The sequence below is a fragment of the Triticum urartu genome, chromosome 5A (genome assembly GCF_056163025.1).
Source record: "Triticum urartu cultivar PI428250 chromosome 5A, HENAU_Tu73, whole genome shotgun sequence".
NCBI lineage: Eukaryota > Viridiplantae > Streptophyta > Magnoliopsida > Poales > Poaceae > Triticum > Triticum urartu.
In genome coordinates this window covers 300,304,050-300,320,466 of record NC_141877.1, presented here as the reverse complement: position 1 = coordinate 300,320,466, position 16,417 = coordinate 300,304,050, and the positions used below count along the sequence as shown (strand labels likewise).

General features: G+C 47.2%; 1 protein-coding gene and 1 pseudogene across 1 annotated transcript; one reads left to right on the top strand and one right to left on the bottom strand.

Annotated features, from left to right (window-relative positions):
• Positions 1-239: 239 nt before the first annotated feature.
• On the bottom strand, positions 240-7,166 carry LOC147971129 (uncharacterized; annotated as a pseudogene).
• Positions 7,167-8,054: 888 nt separating this feature from the next.
• On the top strand, positions 8,055-13,752 carry LOC125508676 (2-isopropylmalate synthase A). The gene is made up of 12 exons (XM_048673443.2): positions 8,055-8,864; positions 9,406-9,619; positions 9,704-9,784; positions 9,917-10,006; positions 10,099-10,185; positions 10,499-10,599; positions 11,315-11,348; positions 11,449-11,523; positions 11,779-11,862; positions 11,942-12,076; positions 13,090-13,229; positions 13,398-13,752. Exons 1-12 carry the CDS (start codon positions 8,164-8,166, stop codon positions 13,537-13,539), a joined length of 1,884 nt encoding a protein of 627 aa, XP_048529400.2. The 5' UTR covers positions 8,055-8,163; the 3' UTR covers positions 13,540-13,752.
• The last annotated feature ends 2,665 nt before the right edge of the window (positions 13,753-16,417 follow it).

Here is a 16,417-nt window from a genome sequence, read left to right as displayed (position 1 = left end):
CCGCCGCGCCCGGTGCTCCGCTGCAGTAGCCACCGCCGGTCAGCTCCGGCCGCGCATCGACTGCGCCGGCGGGAGTCCCGATCCACAAGATTAAGTTTCCGTCGTCGCCATCATCGCTTCCCCAAGGCGTCCCCATCCAGCAGATCAAGTTCCCGCCGTCGCCGTCACCGCTTCCGCCTTGGATCACTACCCGCCACGTGTCGGCGGCAGTGAGGCTGCAGGCTGCTGCGCGCGGCCTCCTAGCGTGTCGGCGTGTGCGGGAGATGTGTGGTCTGCAGCTGCCGCTCCTCCAAATTGCCCTTCGCTGCGCAAAGGATCTCGATCTCGTCCGCTGCGTCGGGGATCTTGGGCATGCGGTTTCCCCCACGGGCGGCGGGCATGCTGTTGATACGTCTCCAACGTATCTATAATTTTTGATTGTTCCATGCTATTATATTATCAACATTGGATGTTTTATATGAATTTATATGCTATTTTATATGATTTTTGGGACTAACCTATTAACCTAGAGCCCAGTGTCAGTTTCTGTTTTTTCCTTGTTTTAGAGTATCGCAGAAAAGGAAAATCAAACGAAGTCCAGTTGACCTGAAACTTCACGAAACTTATTTTTGGACCAGAAGAAGCCCACGGAGTACCGGAGATGGACCAGAAGAGTCCCGGGCTGCCCACGAGGGTTGGGGGCGCGCCCCCCTGCCTCGTGGACAGCCCGGAGATCCACCGATGTACTTCTTCCTCCTATATATACCCATATACCCTAAAAACTTCGAGGAGCAGAATAGATCGGGAGTTCCGCCGCCAGAAGCCTCCATAGCCACCGAAAACCAATCTAGACCTGTTCCAGCACCCTGCCGGAGGGGAACCCCTCACCGGTGGCCATCTTCATCATCCCGGCGCTCTCCATGACGAGGAGGGAGTAGTTCTCCCTCGGGGCTGAGGGTATGTACCAGTAGCTATGTGTTTGATCTCTCTCTCTCTCTCGTGTTCTTGAGGTGATACGATCTTGATGTATCGCGAGCTTTGCTATTATAGTTGGATCTTATGATGTTTCTCCCCCTCTACTCTCTTGTAATGGATGGAGTTTTCCCTTTGAAGTTATCTTATCGGATTGAGTCTTTAAGGATTTGAGAACACTTGATGTATGTCTTGCGTGGGATACCCGTGGTGACAACGGGGTATTCTATTGATCCACTTGATGTATGTTTTGGTGATCAACTTGCGGGTTCCGCCCATGAACCTATGCATAGGGGTTGGCACATGTTTTCGTCTTGACTCTCCGGTAGGAACTTTGGGGCACTCTTTGAAGTACTTTGCGTTGGTTTGAATAGATGAATCTGAGATTGTGTGATGCATATCGTATAATCATACCCATAGATACTTGAGGTGACATTGGAGTATCTAGGTGACATTATGGTTTTGGTTGATTTGTGTCTTAAGTTTTATTCTAGTACGAACTCTATGATAGATTGAATGGAAAGAATAGCTTCATGTTATTTTACTACGGACTCTTGAATAGATAGATCAGAAAGGATAACTTTGAGGTGGTTTCGTACCCTACCATAATCTCTTCGTTTGTTCTCCGCTATTAGTGACTTTGGAGTGACTCTTTGTTGCATGTTGAGGGTTAGTTATATGATCCAATTATGTTATTCTTGTTGAGGGAACTTGCACTAGTGAAAGTATGAACCCTAGGCCTTATTTCAACGCATTGCAATCGTTTGTGCTCACTTTTATCATTAGTTACCTTGCTGTTTTTATATTTCCAGATTACAAAAATCTTTATCTACCATCCATATACCACTTGTATCACCATCTCTTCGCCGAAGTAGTGCACCTATACAATTTAACATTGTATTGGGTGTGTTGGGGACACAAGAGACTCTTTGTTATTTGGTTGCAGGGTTGCTTGAGAGAGACCATCTTCATCCTACGCCTCCTACGGATTGATAAACCTTAGGTCATCCACTTGAGGGAAATTTTTTACTGTCCTACAAACCTCTGCACTTGGAGGCCCAACAACGTCTACAAGAAGAAGGGTGTGTAGTAGACATCAGCTGTTTTTCCCGCGGGCAGCGACCTCAAAGTCTGCGACATCGGCAGTTGGGGGGCACACCCCTCCTCGTCATTCTCCATCGCAAGCCCTCCACTCTTCCCTGTGCAGTGTAGACCAACAGCCATCCGACGGGGAGAAGGCAGGGTGTCACCAACAGGAGCACACCGCGTAGCACCACTGCATTCCACCGCAGGCCGCCGCGAGGGCGCCTCTGCTGGTCGCTCTTGTGACCACTTCCAGGTGGCCATACACATGCACTCCTTGTGTCCAGGTGGTGTCCATGGGATCCAGGTGGTTGTACACGTGCATGTCTGACATGCGGATGGTGTCCACTTTTTGTTAAGGGGTCCAAAATAAAGCATCCCAGTCCATTTTCAGGTTGAGAGTAATATAACAAGCCGAGATGTAAAAGGCCTGTTTTTAGGTGTTAGGTTTTTGTTGCATCGAGTCATGGTTATAAGTTGGTTAGGCTGCAGCTCGAGGACAAGATGCATGTCCAGGTGGGGTGTATAGAGTACGTAATGGCCTGGGCTGGCAGTATAGCCCGTTAGTCTTAGGGTTAATTAGAGATAAGGGTCGCACTTGCTTAGGGGTCAAGTAAGCCTTGCTTGGGAGTCAAGTAAACCTCTCTATATAAGGGGAGTAGATGTATTAATCTAATCAAGCAAGAATTAAGAAGGAAATCCCTTCCATCTTGCCCGACCGTGGGCAAAAGGCCCTCGGCCGGCCCTGCGCCCTCCTTCTAGCAGCGCCATAATAGTATGTGTGAGCTCGGCTCGGCTCATTCCCGCGGCGAAGGAGCAGGAGTGCGCGAGGGCCTCTTCTCTTCTCAAGCTCCAATAGCATGTTGAAGAGAAATCCTTATAAGGAGGTCCAACTCCTCTCCAACTTTCGGGATGGGACTAAACTTCCCACTACACCTAGTGCCAATAAAACCACATGGGCCTGTCACGGGGATGTACCCCGGGTAGCCTCATCCGCATCCAATAAAATTTCAAGACATCGGGGCTGGCAAAGCCCCTCATGCCGACTAGCCGCGTGGACGGCTCCCTGGGCCGGCAAGGGCCACGCGGCCGGTTTCCAAAAGACAGTGCACCCTTAGAAGGCGGCTTTGGGGGCAGGCCGACTCCCAGCAGCCGGCCCCTCCTCCTCCTCAGAGTCTGCACTCACCACGACAACGAGACGTGGCATGGATACAGTGTCGCCTGCTCCCACGAATCCCGGAGGGGTGTGGCTACAGTGCACGCTGACCAAGTGGCCACCTACCCGCACGACGCGGGACTGTAGCCATACGACTCCTGACGCGGCCCTTCTCAGCAAGGACCACGCTACAGCAAAAGGCAATCAGCATGGCCCACAGGCGGTGGGCCCTACCTGTCGGCTGGATTCTCGGTAGCCGGCGAGGCCCTCTAGAGGCAGGCCCCAGCAACCGACGGAGAACCCATCGAACTTAGACATTGACGTCCGGGTCCTACACCCGGCCGTATTACCATTGTATCCCTGGGGGGTTGGCCTATAAGACCCCCTTGGGCTCACCCATGCAAAGGGTTTAGCCCTCATTCCACACACACACCATAGCTAGGAGAAGAGGGAAAGCGCTAGCCTTCTTCCTCCTCTAGCCATACAGCTCTAGGAGCAACTTTGTATACTACCGATCATAGTCATCTTAGCAGGACTATGGGTATTATCTCTCCGGAGAGTCCTGAACCTGGGTACGTCTCGTGTGCTCCTGAGCTCGTGCTCATTCTCGCTTCCGGAACCCGACGACGTCCTCATGGCTACAGCCACGATAAGCCACCCCTGGCATCTGCCGTGAGATTACCACGACAGGGCCCTTAGAGATTTTCAGAAATTGTTAGATGGGCCCACCCCAATATTTCAACATGTTGTGAAGTGGCTGTATAGCCACGCGTCCGTTGGCCGGTTTTACATCTTCATATTTGTATCATCTATTAGAGTTGTACTTTTACATCACTAAATATACATCATCTGTTTGAGTTGAGAGATTTTTAAAGAGGTAAAAACACTTTTTTCTGATGTAAATTTATACAACACCCACTTTTACATCATCTATCATTACCCCTCTATCTTTTCCTCTCCAGCACCGCCAATCTCTGTCAAGCGGCCGGTTTCAGTGCAAGCCACGTCAAGTGTAAGGTACCACTAGTCTCTCTCTCGATCTATTGCTCGCTTACAAGGGGATACAAGCTTCAATTCGAGGTACAGGTAACGGATACAAGAAGAAGAGGAGGAAGGGAGCGCGAGGTAGGAGAAGGGAGCTTCCTGGTGCCGTTGCCGTGATCCACTGGATGTTTTGCTCCTTGTCTTCAATCTGGTACTTATAGTTGCAACGATGGGGTAGCGGGCGGGTCAGGTCCATGAGCGGCCCAGTGGGCAAGCCCATGTGCGTACATGCTAGGAAGGCTCCTAACATCCCCCCTCCTTAAAATTCGGCTTGCCCCCAAGCCAAAACCACCAAGAGCCGCCTGGATCCCACTGCACTCGATGTTCCTTGACTACCTTGAAGTAGTGGTGGTAGACGAAATCGGGGTTGACTTGAATGACAGGGTTGTGGTGGCCGTGGCCGGTGGCGACCCAATAAAATGAGATGCCAAAGTTGTCGTTGTCGAAGTCGGGGCAGTTGTGGCCGACGAAGCCTTGCAGGAAGCCGGCAGTGGCAGCGATGACACCCCACCCTCCTTGAAGAATAGTTTTTCGAGTCCATTTCAATAACAGCCACAATGCAATTCGTCCAGGATCCCAAGGTGTTACCAACTGGTAGATGCCCCAATGAGGCCCCAGCAATTCAATAGCATAAAAGAGATGATAATCTGAATGGAGCTCATAGGACTGATGTCCAGCTTGATACACATCAATTATACTGGGCTCAATGCTTGTCCCCTTGAACCAATGAGTATCCAGATTCAAATGTGCTAGGACAGAGCAAGCTTCCAAGTAATCCCCCAGGCAAGTAATAGGACGTTCTGAACAGAACAAATGTTGCTGCTATGTCTGAAGGAAGAAGTGACAGTAACAACTGAATTATTTGAACCATGTTTCTTCATCTTCCACAACAGTGCAAACTTCTCCAAATAAATGTCACAGTGGGCAAGACCATAGGTAAGGTATTCAACACATACTAGTTGCTGCACCATATAGGATATATAAGACTGTATGCTTTTGTAGGTCACATGCACCCCATGTATTACTTCTGAACACCTCAAAGTAATGTTGATAAGATTTAGATAGGCCATACAACCTGCATGTGTATGCAATGTGCCAATAGAAGATGTTTCCCGAGTCACTGTCCGGCTGCCACTATGACAAGCTTGAAAATGTAATTGGGACATATGTCGACTTCCGCCGGCAAAGTATGTGAAATATAGTACCTTTGTGCTGGTGATCCAAGGTTGAAAATGTTCAGAATTGCACTGGCCCCGGGGTGCCGTTAGAGAAATGAATGTAGTTTGAAGATACCATTTAAGCAAGGAAAAACTACCCAGCTGTGAATGCAGAGGACAACATGAAGAATCAGACAGTGCACCACAGTTTCCTTGCAACGGCAGATGTAGCATCTCAAACAGTGGCTTCAACGTGGTCAGCACACAGCTTGGAGATGATGCTGTATTGATAGTCTGCATTCTTACGAAAAGAAGGATGCACTTGTCATAATCTTCAGGAGGTTTGGCAGGTGGTCTAGGGACACAGAGCCTTCTTATTGCATGCATCCCCACTCCCTTAGAAGTTGCTTGCACGGTGGGAATCTTTCCCTCCATAATTCCCTCTTTCCTCAAGTAAATAATTGCAGTATGGTGGCAGTCAGACCAAATTGAACATAGCTCCTCAAGATAGTCCGCTTTAGATCGAAACTTAATTTCCCTTCAACTCAAAAATGACCAATTCACTGACATTCTTCTGGTATGCATGGCCCTGTGCAATTTCTCATGCCATGGAATAATAGATACAACAACATGTTTGTCATAGTTAAATATCCATTGTTCAGATATGCTAGCTAGAGAAATCGGTGATAGTCTGTAGGAAGGCCATGGTTGCAGGTTGACCGAAGGGGCTAAAAAATATGCAATATTTTGAACTTCACAAGCACACCACAATTTTCAGTTTGATCTGGTCGACGCCATAGCTCATAATCAATGTCAGTAGGAGATAGTAAAACCAAGCACCGCGTCATCATTGCTCGACAATCGCAGGCAAAATATTGTAGCTTCAGCTGAACATTTTTTTGACTGAACCCAAGTTTCAGTTGTACATCTTGAGCACAAAGTTCATAAGTGGATTGCACACAGAAGATAACGTAGAAGACTGTGAGTTTCCTTATGCATTCTCTCAGTAGACTGAACCATGCATCAACACTTAAACTTGCAGAGATATCCACATTGAGAAATGCCAATTCATTTGATGCTTTAGCATCAGGTGGTGCCTGATCCGGTGGACGCCTAGATTGCAACTGTGCAACTGACAAACAACTGGAATGCTCTTCCACGGAAATCACCTCATAACAAGAAACCGGAGGGAAAACCACATCTCTATATAGCCTCCTACCGAGTCCAAAACTGAATTCATGTGGATTACAATGTATACCTGTACATGGCTCATCCTGATAGCTTGTATCTGAATGAAACTTGAAAGACAACCATGGCTCGGGCCTGAACATGTGTCTGATGTATCTGGTCCTCACTCGCACAGGTGGTGGCTATGGTTGCTGCTCTGTGTGTGCAGTTGGCTGCACCGGGTCGTCGCCATGGACGATGTAATCTGTCAAACACATGGTCAGCATCGGTGTAGAGAACTCGCTGGGGATGATGAGGACAACGCCGTGATCCGGCTTGCTCATCACTTGCGTGGAGGTGTTGACAGAGAGGGCATCGAGCTCCTGCACCCGGCCTTGGGGTCGACATCGGTGGTGGTCATCACGGAAGAAACGACCTTAGCATTAGAGACCGTTGCCTGCACTGGAGTGAGTTGCTCAGCTGCTTGGTTGATGCGGTCGACTGTGGGCTCGAGGTGGACAGCGGTGGTGGCGTCATGGACCTCGTCGACGATGTTGATGGTGTTTGACCTGGGTCGAGCACTCCGTCAAACAGGTGACGAGCACCATCGCGATGCACACCGGGGCTGAATCATGGGCGACTGTGTGGATCTTCCGGGCCTTGGTGGTGGAGCTGGGGACGTCGGGGACGGGCGCCGACGAGGCATGCGTCGTGGTTAAGGCCGCCGGATCGACAAGCGGGGTGACCAAGGGAGGGTCACCCACCCGTGCAATCCCCAACACTAAGCTCACCTCCTTCGCCTGAGCGCATAATCTCTCGAGATACCACAATAACTGCTCCTTGGCAGACATGACATCCCACTCTGGTGGTTTGACGGTGGACATGGCGTCCTCGCCGGTGGAATTGAAGGGATTGGGAGTGATAGAAAAATTAGGGGAAATTTGAGGGAGAAGGGTGATGGCCTGGCTCTGTATACCAGATGTAAGGTACCACTAGTCTCTCTCTTGATCTATTGCTCGCTTATAAGGGGATACAAGCTTCAATTCAAAGTACAGGTAACGGATACAAGAAGAAAAGGAGGAAGGGAGCGCGAGGTAGGAGAAGGGAGCCGCCTGGTGCCATTGCCATGATCCACTGGATGTTTTGCTCCTTGCCTTGGATCTGGTACTTGTAGCTGCAGCGATGGGGTAGCGGGCAGGCCAGGTCCATGAGCAGCCCAGTGGGCAAGCCCATGTGCGTACATGCTAGGAGGGCTCCTAACATCAAGCCTCAGCGATCGTCCTTTCTCCTCTCTGTATAGTACGTATAGTTCACGGGAGAACTTTGGCCATATTCCAACTGAACTTGGGACAAAATTGGAGTAGCGTTTGGGAGTGTCAAAGTTGTTGAAGTAAACCACAAGTGGCAAGTGCGGACCACGCACAAATCGTGTTCGTGCCCGCTACGAAAGCTGAATCATACACAGCCCGGATAAGCATAAAACCTCCTCCGGTTGACACCTCCTGTTGCATCGCATTCGCATAGTCATCCAGGTTCCGGGCTCCAGCTCAGCCGCCACACCGCCGCATCTCCACCGCTTCCCCCCCTAAACCCCCGCCGCCGACCATGGCGTCCTCCTCCGCTAAACCCTACTGCTGCTCCTCCCTAAACCCCGCCCCCTCCACCCCCCTCGCCAGGCGCGCTGCCCTCTCCGTCCTCCCCGCCGCCAAGCCCCGCCGCTTCTCCCATGGCCTCGCCGCCGTCGCCGCGAACCCTAGGGCCTCCCGCTCCGCCGTACTCCGCCCCGTCCGTGCGTGCCTGGCGGCACCGCGGCGGCCGGAGTACGTACCGGACCGAATCGACGACCCCAACTACGTTCGCATCTTCGACACCACGCTCCGCGACGGGGAGCAATCCCCGGGGGCCACCATGACCAGCGCGGAGAAGCTCGTCGTCGCGCGCCAGCTCGCCCGCCTCGGCGTCGACATCATCGAGGCGGGCTTCCCGGCGTCCTCGCCGGATGACCTTGATGCCGTGCGATCCATCGCCATCGAGGTGGGGAACACACCCGTCGGCGAGGATGGCCATGTGCCCGTCATCTGCGGCCTCTCGCGGTGCAACAAGAGGGACATTGACGCCGCCTGGGAGGCCGTGCGCCACGCACGGAAGCCGCGCATCCACACCTTCATTGCTACCAGCGAGATCCACATGCAGCACAAGCTGCGGAAGACGCCCGACCAGGTGGTGGCCATCGCAAGGGAGATGGTTGCTTATGCGCGCGGTCTTGGATGCCCCGATGTCGAGTTCAGCCCCGAGGACGCCGGCAGGTACAATTCAAACTTTTCTCATTAAAAAAATATATAAATACAAATTTGGTTTCTCTGTAGGCCCAGTTTTCTAGTTATGGCTGTAAAATAGGTCCAGCATTTTTGTATCTAGAGAAATCTGTTTCCGAAATGCTATTTCACATGCTGTGTTGTCTCAAAATCAACTATACCTATCTATAATGTTGAATCAAAGAGGCCAAATTTTAGTGACGCAGAGTTGAGGTTGAAGCAAATTTTGTTCATGCTTACTACAAAGTACAAAGGTTACCATGGCTCTGAAAGGAGGAGTATATCTCGGAAAAAGATGACTAATGATGTGATAATCCTAAAAAAGGTTGTTAGCAAATTAGAAACAGGTGGTAGTTGGTGGCTACCCAAATTTTTTGGTCGTATTGAACTTAAGCTTGCACAACATGCGTATTTGAATTATTTTAGCTTGGCCAATTCTTGTTAAGCCATGCTGATCTACCTTGCTTTTTACATTTTTTTATATGGAACAAGTGTAAGGCAGTGGAATGATAGGTTTCACTTTGTCATCCAGGTCAAATCGAGAGTTCCTGTATCATATCCTAGACGAAGTAATAAAAGCTGGAGCGACAACTCTCAACATCCCAGACACTGTTGGGTACACTCTCCCTCATGAATTCGGGAAATTAATTGCTGATATAAAAGCAAACACTCCTGGAATTGAAAATGCAATTATATCTACTCATTGCCAAAATGATCTTGGTCTTGCAAGTGCCAACACATTAGCGGTAATTCCTTTTTCGTATTTACTTGATTGTTTGTTATAATGTTATCATTGATCTAATCATGTTACTAATTCGACTTACCTTTAGGGTGCTTATGCAGGAGCACGACAATTAGAGGTGACTATCAATGGTATCGGTGAAAGAGCCGGAAATGCTTCCTTGGAGGAGGTGAGCTCATAATGCTATATTTATATTGTCGCGTGCATTATTTACAAGTTCCCCTTATTGGGTAGTGAAAAGACGTGCGCCGCGTAAGGCATTACTACTTGGCACATTTCTAATATTCTGACCCCTTTTCAGGTTGTCATGGCAATCAAATGTCGACGAGAACTCTTAGGTGGATTATATACTGGAATTAATTCGCAACATATTACCATGACAAGCAAAATGGTATTGATGTCTCTTTTCTTATTTTCTTTTATTCTTTGTACTTATTTTTTCCCAGGCAATTTGAGCTTATGCAAATTCTGTAATTGTTTTAGGTACAAGAGCACAGTGGACTTCATGTACAGCCGCATAAAGCTATTGTTGGTGCCAATGCCTTTGCTCATGAAAGTGGAATTCATCAGGTAACCAGATTTGCAGTCTCTTTTGTTTGTATTACTATGCAAGTTCCCAATTGGGGTTTTAGTACACCCTCTGTAAAGAAATATAAGAGCATTTAGATCACTACTCTAGTGATCTAAACGCTCTTATAATTCTTTACGGAGGGAGTAGTTGAGTAGTTTTCGCTTTCATAGCATGTAAGCATTTGTCTTTGCTGTCTTTTCGTGGTTACCATGTGCCACTTAACGATATATGTTGATTCACAGATGATGGTATTCAAATATTTTTGCTGTTTCCATGTTAACTGTTTAATTTTTTTTTTGTGTGTGGGTGCAGGATGGGATGCTTAAATTTAAAGGAACTTATGAGATAATATCGCCTGATGATATTGGTTTAACACGTGCAAATGAGTTTGGTATTGTTCTTGGGAAGCTCAGGTACCATGGAAATGTATCTTGGCCCCATAGCCATTCTACATAATTCCTATATGTGCATCTATATTTTTCTTCTCTCTCTTGAGCTTTCTACTATCATGATATGGCGTATCACTGTTGTTCCAAATGCTTAGATAATTAGATATTTAATATGTACATAATGTGATTACTACCAAATTCTTAGACATGTATGGGTAGACCACAAGTACAATTGATAATTTAGAAGGGTGTTATGTACACTCTTCTGGGGTGACAACTGACAAGCTAAATTATTTACTTGTACTTTTATGCTATGACTGACTTCCCTATGTAGAAATAGCCAATTTCTATTCCAAAGAGGAAATTCTGCTAATTTTTTTTAATTAGTAAGTTGATTCACCTACTCTTTACTATAATATAAGGAACATTCAGCCTATCCTTCCTAGGTAGGGGACTTGCATGTTCATTGCTTCATTCTTGAAGCTCATCCTAAATCATTTGATATGCAGGAAACCTATAGTTACATGTTTTATTTATTTATATAGCATACTACTATTTATCATATTTATTACTCTTCTAGAAAAGCATAAGCCAAATTATGTGTCATCTGTTAGCTTCTAAACTAGCTTAATTTAATATGGCAATCCTGCTCAAATACATTTAGATAAACATTCAATGGTAGTTTAGGTCAAATTTAAGATTCTGAACCTTAATTGCAATTTGTGGTCTTTTGTTTCAGTGGAAGGCATGCCGTCAGAACCAAACTAGTGGAGGTATTTCTTGGTTAATTTGGTTGCATTTTCTAGTTAACGCAACATATTTGTCTTTCATTTTTTGTTACCAAATTGACATCCTTGATGTACAAATATGTAGCTTGGATATGAAATCAATGACAAAGAATTTGAGGATTTCTTTAAACGCTACAAAGAGGTTGCAGAGAAAAAGAAGGTGATAATTTTCTGGAGTACTCGTTTTATGTTCAGTGATATACATTTTATTCTTCTCTGTCTAAAAAGTAAAGCACGGCGACGTCATGGCATTGATTGATACCTACTTGTTTTAATTTTTATAAAGCATTCCCTTTGCATGTTTTCATGGAAGCCTTACGTTATTTTTTTCTATCTATTACGTATTACTCATTAGGAGCTTGCTTTCTCAATGCATTGTTTCTCTCTAATATGTACAAACTTTCTTTTTTTGTAGCGTGTAACTGATGAAGACATAGAAGCTTTATTGTCTGATGAGATATTTCAGCCTAAGGTTATTTGGTCCCTTGGTGATGTACAGGTATAATTGAGCTTCAGTGGACTCCTTTTTCGTAAATGAAGTTGAACTATTACCTTACGGTTGTGTGTCACCTCTGCAGGCAACATGTGGAACGCTTGGTTTATCTACAGCAACTGTCAAATTGATAACTATAGACGGAGAGGAAAAGATAGGATGTTCTGTTGGAACTGGCCCAGTTGATGCAGCATACAAGGCTGTTGACCAAATAATACAGGTTAGCTGTTGCTATTTTCATCTTTCTTGTAGTAAAAGACTACATTATTTCTTCTACTGTATTATTTTTAGATATGTCAAGAGTACTTTCAGTATGATAAAGAAAACCTTTTTATGTTCATAATGTAGCTTATTACCATTTTTACGTTTTTTAAATTCATTGCATCGGAAGACAATTATTGGCGAGCAATGTCCCACTCTCAGAACTACTTTCAATAGAATGCATAAACACTACTCCCTCTGTCCCATAATATAAGAGTGTTTTCGACACTACGGTAGTGTCAAAAACGCTATTATATTATGGGATGGAGGGAGTAATTTGTAAATAAGATTACCTATATATATTCTTGTAACTTAGAACCATCGTAATGATTATGATAATGGTTAATAGCATCTTCTTTTGTTTTTTACAACACCGATAGCTAGCTTCTTGACTGGTACATATTTTGGTTGGTAGCTTGAGAAAGAACGGAGTATCAGTTTGTGATAACTGTAGGTCCATTTTAATGCTGTGATGTTTATGTTACTGAAAGGTGTCATCAGTAAAAGAAAATTTTACTGAAAGGTGTCCATTTTACTGTAGGTCCATTTTAATGCTGTGATGTTTATGTTATTGAAAGGTGTCATCAGTAAAGAAAATTTTAAAGACCATCTTTCTTTGCCTTGAGAATTTTTGCACCTTACAAATAATGGGTTTACTTTTGGTATTCATGTTAACTGCGAAAAAAACTGGTGTAAGCAAAATGATGTAATCATCTTACATGTGTAAACCGGCATTCTTCTTTCACTTAATCCATCTTCTAATTCACCACCAAAGTCATACTCCTTCCTAGATGGGGCAAATTGCCCAGAAATAATACACTGAATTCCACGAGCACAACATGGCCCTACCAATTTGGAGAAATGTTCTGCACAGAATTAGGGTTTGATCTAATGTGTCGTGTCCCTTTGTTTTACAGATTATTGTTTTTGCTTAAAATAGGAGATATGACTTAGTTACCTTACCATATGCAGATTCCAACTGTCCTTAGAGAATATAGCATGACTTCGGTCACAGAAGGTATTGATGCAATTGCAACCACTCGAGTAGTTATCGCTGGAGATGTCAGCGCCGATAAACCTGCTTTGACTAGTAACTCCAATCGATCCTTCAGGTATAGTCTTACCCCACCCCCTCGACCCCCTTTCTCTCCCTCGGGCGTGCTCATAGGTTTTTTATTTCATCTTTGCTTTTCCTACTATCTGTTGCTCCCTCTGTCCCGAGTTACTTGTTGCATCCCCCCCCCCCCCCCCCCCCCTCTCACAAATTTATCTTTATGCAGTGGGAGCGGCGCAGCCATGGATGTTGTCGTATCCAGTGTCCGAGCTTACCTCAGTGCCCTGAATAAGATGTCCAGTTATGTTGGTGCTGTAAAAGCCAGCAGCGAAGCACCTGAAACCATAAGTGTTCAGACCACAGAATGAGCGTTTACATTACATTTCTTTTCGGTTATTTCATCCCCGGAGCAATGTGAAAACCCTGGCAAAGTGTTTACAATCTGGTATTACATGTTAGTAAAGAGCTGTTTGGTGGTGTAAGGGGATGGGTTTTCCAGTTTGTGTGCATCTGAAGGATATTTGGTTCTCACTAGTGAATTGCAACTTTTGGTTGAATAATGAAGCAATTTTACAACACAATATGTAGTGCATGATTTTCTACTATTTAACAACGTTACTCCCAAAATCAATAATTATTCATCTGTTTGACATAATATAGGGTAATCCTAGGTTACCATGGCTGGCTTTGTTTAAAGGAGCCAATGTGACTGCCGAGTACCAGTTCCAATTCACCGAAAGGTTGTAGTATCTTCTTTTATAGGCAAATCCCAGTGCTGGCTCTCACAGCATGGCGTCTGTTCGGTCGCAGCGTCTGCCATCTTTTGCAGTTCCTAAGGTCATGTACAATGGTGCATATGGCCCTGTGATAAAAAATAGCTTGAGGTATATGTATTGATTTTTTCACCCCAATGCAAGGGACTCATCAAAGAATAGAAAGTAAAACTCTCACTACACATCTATCTCTACTTTTCACTTCAATTTTTTTTAGCTTTATGCACCGGATCACATTTTTTTCCCCAAGCACTGAATCTACTTTTTCCGACATCCGATCCTACATGACGTACGGAGCATCACCTTAAAGCTATATATTGTACATGCCCTTATGCTTGTACCATGACCAGCCATCGTTGCCTTCTCCCCACTTACAATATCACCGGTTTTTGTAACTGCACTCGCAACAGCCTCCTTCTCAACACCGCCGCCGGACTCACAGACACGCCAGCACCGCTGGCCGGACTCACAACACACACATCAACACACCGGCACCGCTCATAGTAGTTCATGCCGTCTGTTTGGTCACAGCGTTTGCCATCTTGTCGCAACCCATCTCTCATGCGGCATCACTGGTCGCAGCAGCCATCAATTGCCTTCTCCTTGCTTGCAGCATCGCCATTGCCGATCATCATAGCAGCGCTCACAACAGTTGTCTGGTCAACTCAGCTGCCGCCACTAGACCTTGCAGCACTGTCGAGCGGCCTTCGTTGCACCGCCGCGTGGGACTCAAAACACATGTCCAACACGCCGGCACCAATGCCAGCAGTCCATGCCACTTCTCACAAAATGGCGTTCGCTCGTAGTGTCTGCCATTGTTACCCGCAGCCCATCGCTCATGCTCGTAGCACCGACATCACCGCCCGTTGGTTGCGTTCTCCACTCGCAGCGTTACCAGTCAGCTCGCATTAAGCCGCTTGGTCAGCTTGCGGCTACCACTAGATGTCTAGACCTTGCATCACCGTCAAGCGGCGTTCACAGCACAACCACGTGGAACTCTCAACACACGTCTACCTCACCAAAGCAGTTGATCTCCGCAACACCGTCATCATGCAGCACGCCAAAGAGTTTGCAGCATCGCCAAGTGGAACTCGCAGTGCCACCGTTGGGGGCCTGCAACAACGCCATGCGAGTTTGAACACACGTTTCCCTATCAAAGGAGGCGATGGCCCTAGCCGCACTACTGGCAACACGCAGCACGCCGGCTGGCTCATAGCACGGATGAGCAGGGCCAGTGCTACAAATCAGCCGGCTGATGCTGGGGAGATTTAAGCCGCCTCCTTGACCGTATGATCATTCCCACTGCATTGTTGGATCCTTCCTCTCCAGCCGGTTTGAACGCTCGCACAATCTGCTCCTCACATCGCACAACAGCCCCCTTCTCTCCTTCAATCTCGCAGCGCCAGGAGCCGCCGGCGAGCAGCTGCACCGGAGCCTGGCGAGCCGCCGCCGACGCTTCACTGCAGCGACTACATCGGCGCGGTGGCGCTCCATCACAGCACCCGACACTGGCGGCTATGCTCCATTGAAACACCCGCCGCTTCGATGATGCTTCATCGCAATCCAGGCGGCCACCGACGAAGCTCCATTACAGCACTCGACGGCCTCGACAGAGCTTCATCGCAACACCGGCGACCGGCCGGTGAAGCTCCATTGGCGGCGATGGGTGTTGCAACGCAGCGCACGGCGAAGACGACTGAAGCTGAGAATCTGATATGCAGCGCTGGCGACCATGGCGGATGCTGCGATGCAGCGTTGGCCGCAATGGGTGCTGCGACGCAGCACGTCGTCCATGGCGGAAATTCCAATACATCGCGCGCGACGACGGTGAAAGCTGCGATGCAGCCGCGGGATATTGCGATGCAGCACCGGTGGCCATGGCGGATGCTGCGATGTAACGTTGCCCGAGATAGGTGCTGCGACGCAGGGCGAGACAACGACGGCGGCCATGGCAAAAGTTGCGATGCAGCACAGGATGTGCGTGTGCAGCACCGTCGGCTACGGCGGGTGCTGTGATGCAGTGTCGACGGCGACGGGTGATGGGATGCAAGGCGATGACGGATTGCGGCGGTAATGGGGATGCTTCGTCAGTGGAGAGACAGAGATGCGGGAGATAGACCGAGCCAAGAAGACTGCGGTTGTGAAAAGAGATAAGATGGGAAGAGGTGAGCGATGTGTGGGTCCTTAGAGGGACACGTGGTTGGAGCACGAGGGGGTTTACGCCAAGGAGAAATCAGCCGGTTGTTTTTAATCATTTTTCCTTGGATAAAACAGTTATATTGTCGGCCAGCTGCGCATCAGGAGGATTATGTTGCCACATTGTAACAAGATATTCAAGAGTGATTATCACCGCCTTATTGTCTTCCTCGAATAGTGATCAAACTTTGCCATTGAAACTATGACACAAATGTACATTTTTCGTAAACTGCTTCTTGGCCTAATAAGTCTCCGTATGTATCTTGGATACCGCTTT

Coding starts and splice junctions, on each gene's coding strand:
- LOC125508676 (XM_048673443.2), top strand. CDS start 8,164: ATGGCGTCCTCCTCCGCTAAACCCTACTGCTGCTCCTCCCTAAACCCC. Junction 10,186..10,498: donor ATGAAAGTGGAATTCATCAG/GTAACCAGATTT, acceptor GTGTGGGTGCAG/GATGGGATGCTTAAATTTAA. Junction 11,863..11,941: donor GGTCCCTTGGTGATGTACAG/GTATAATTGAGC, acceptor TCACCTCTGCAG/GCAACATGTGGAACGCTTGG.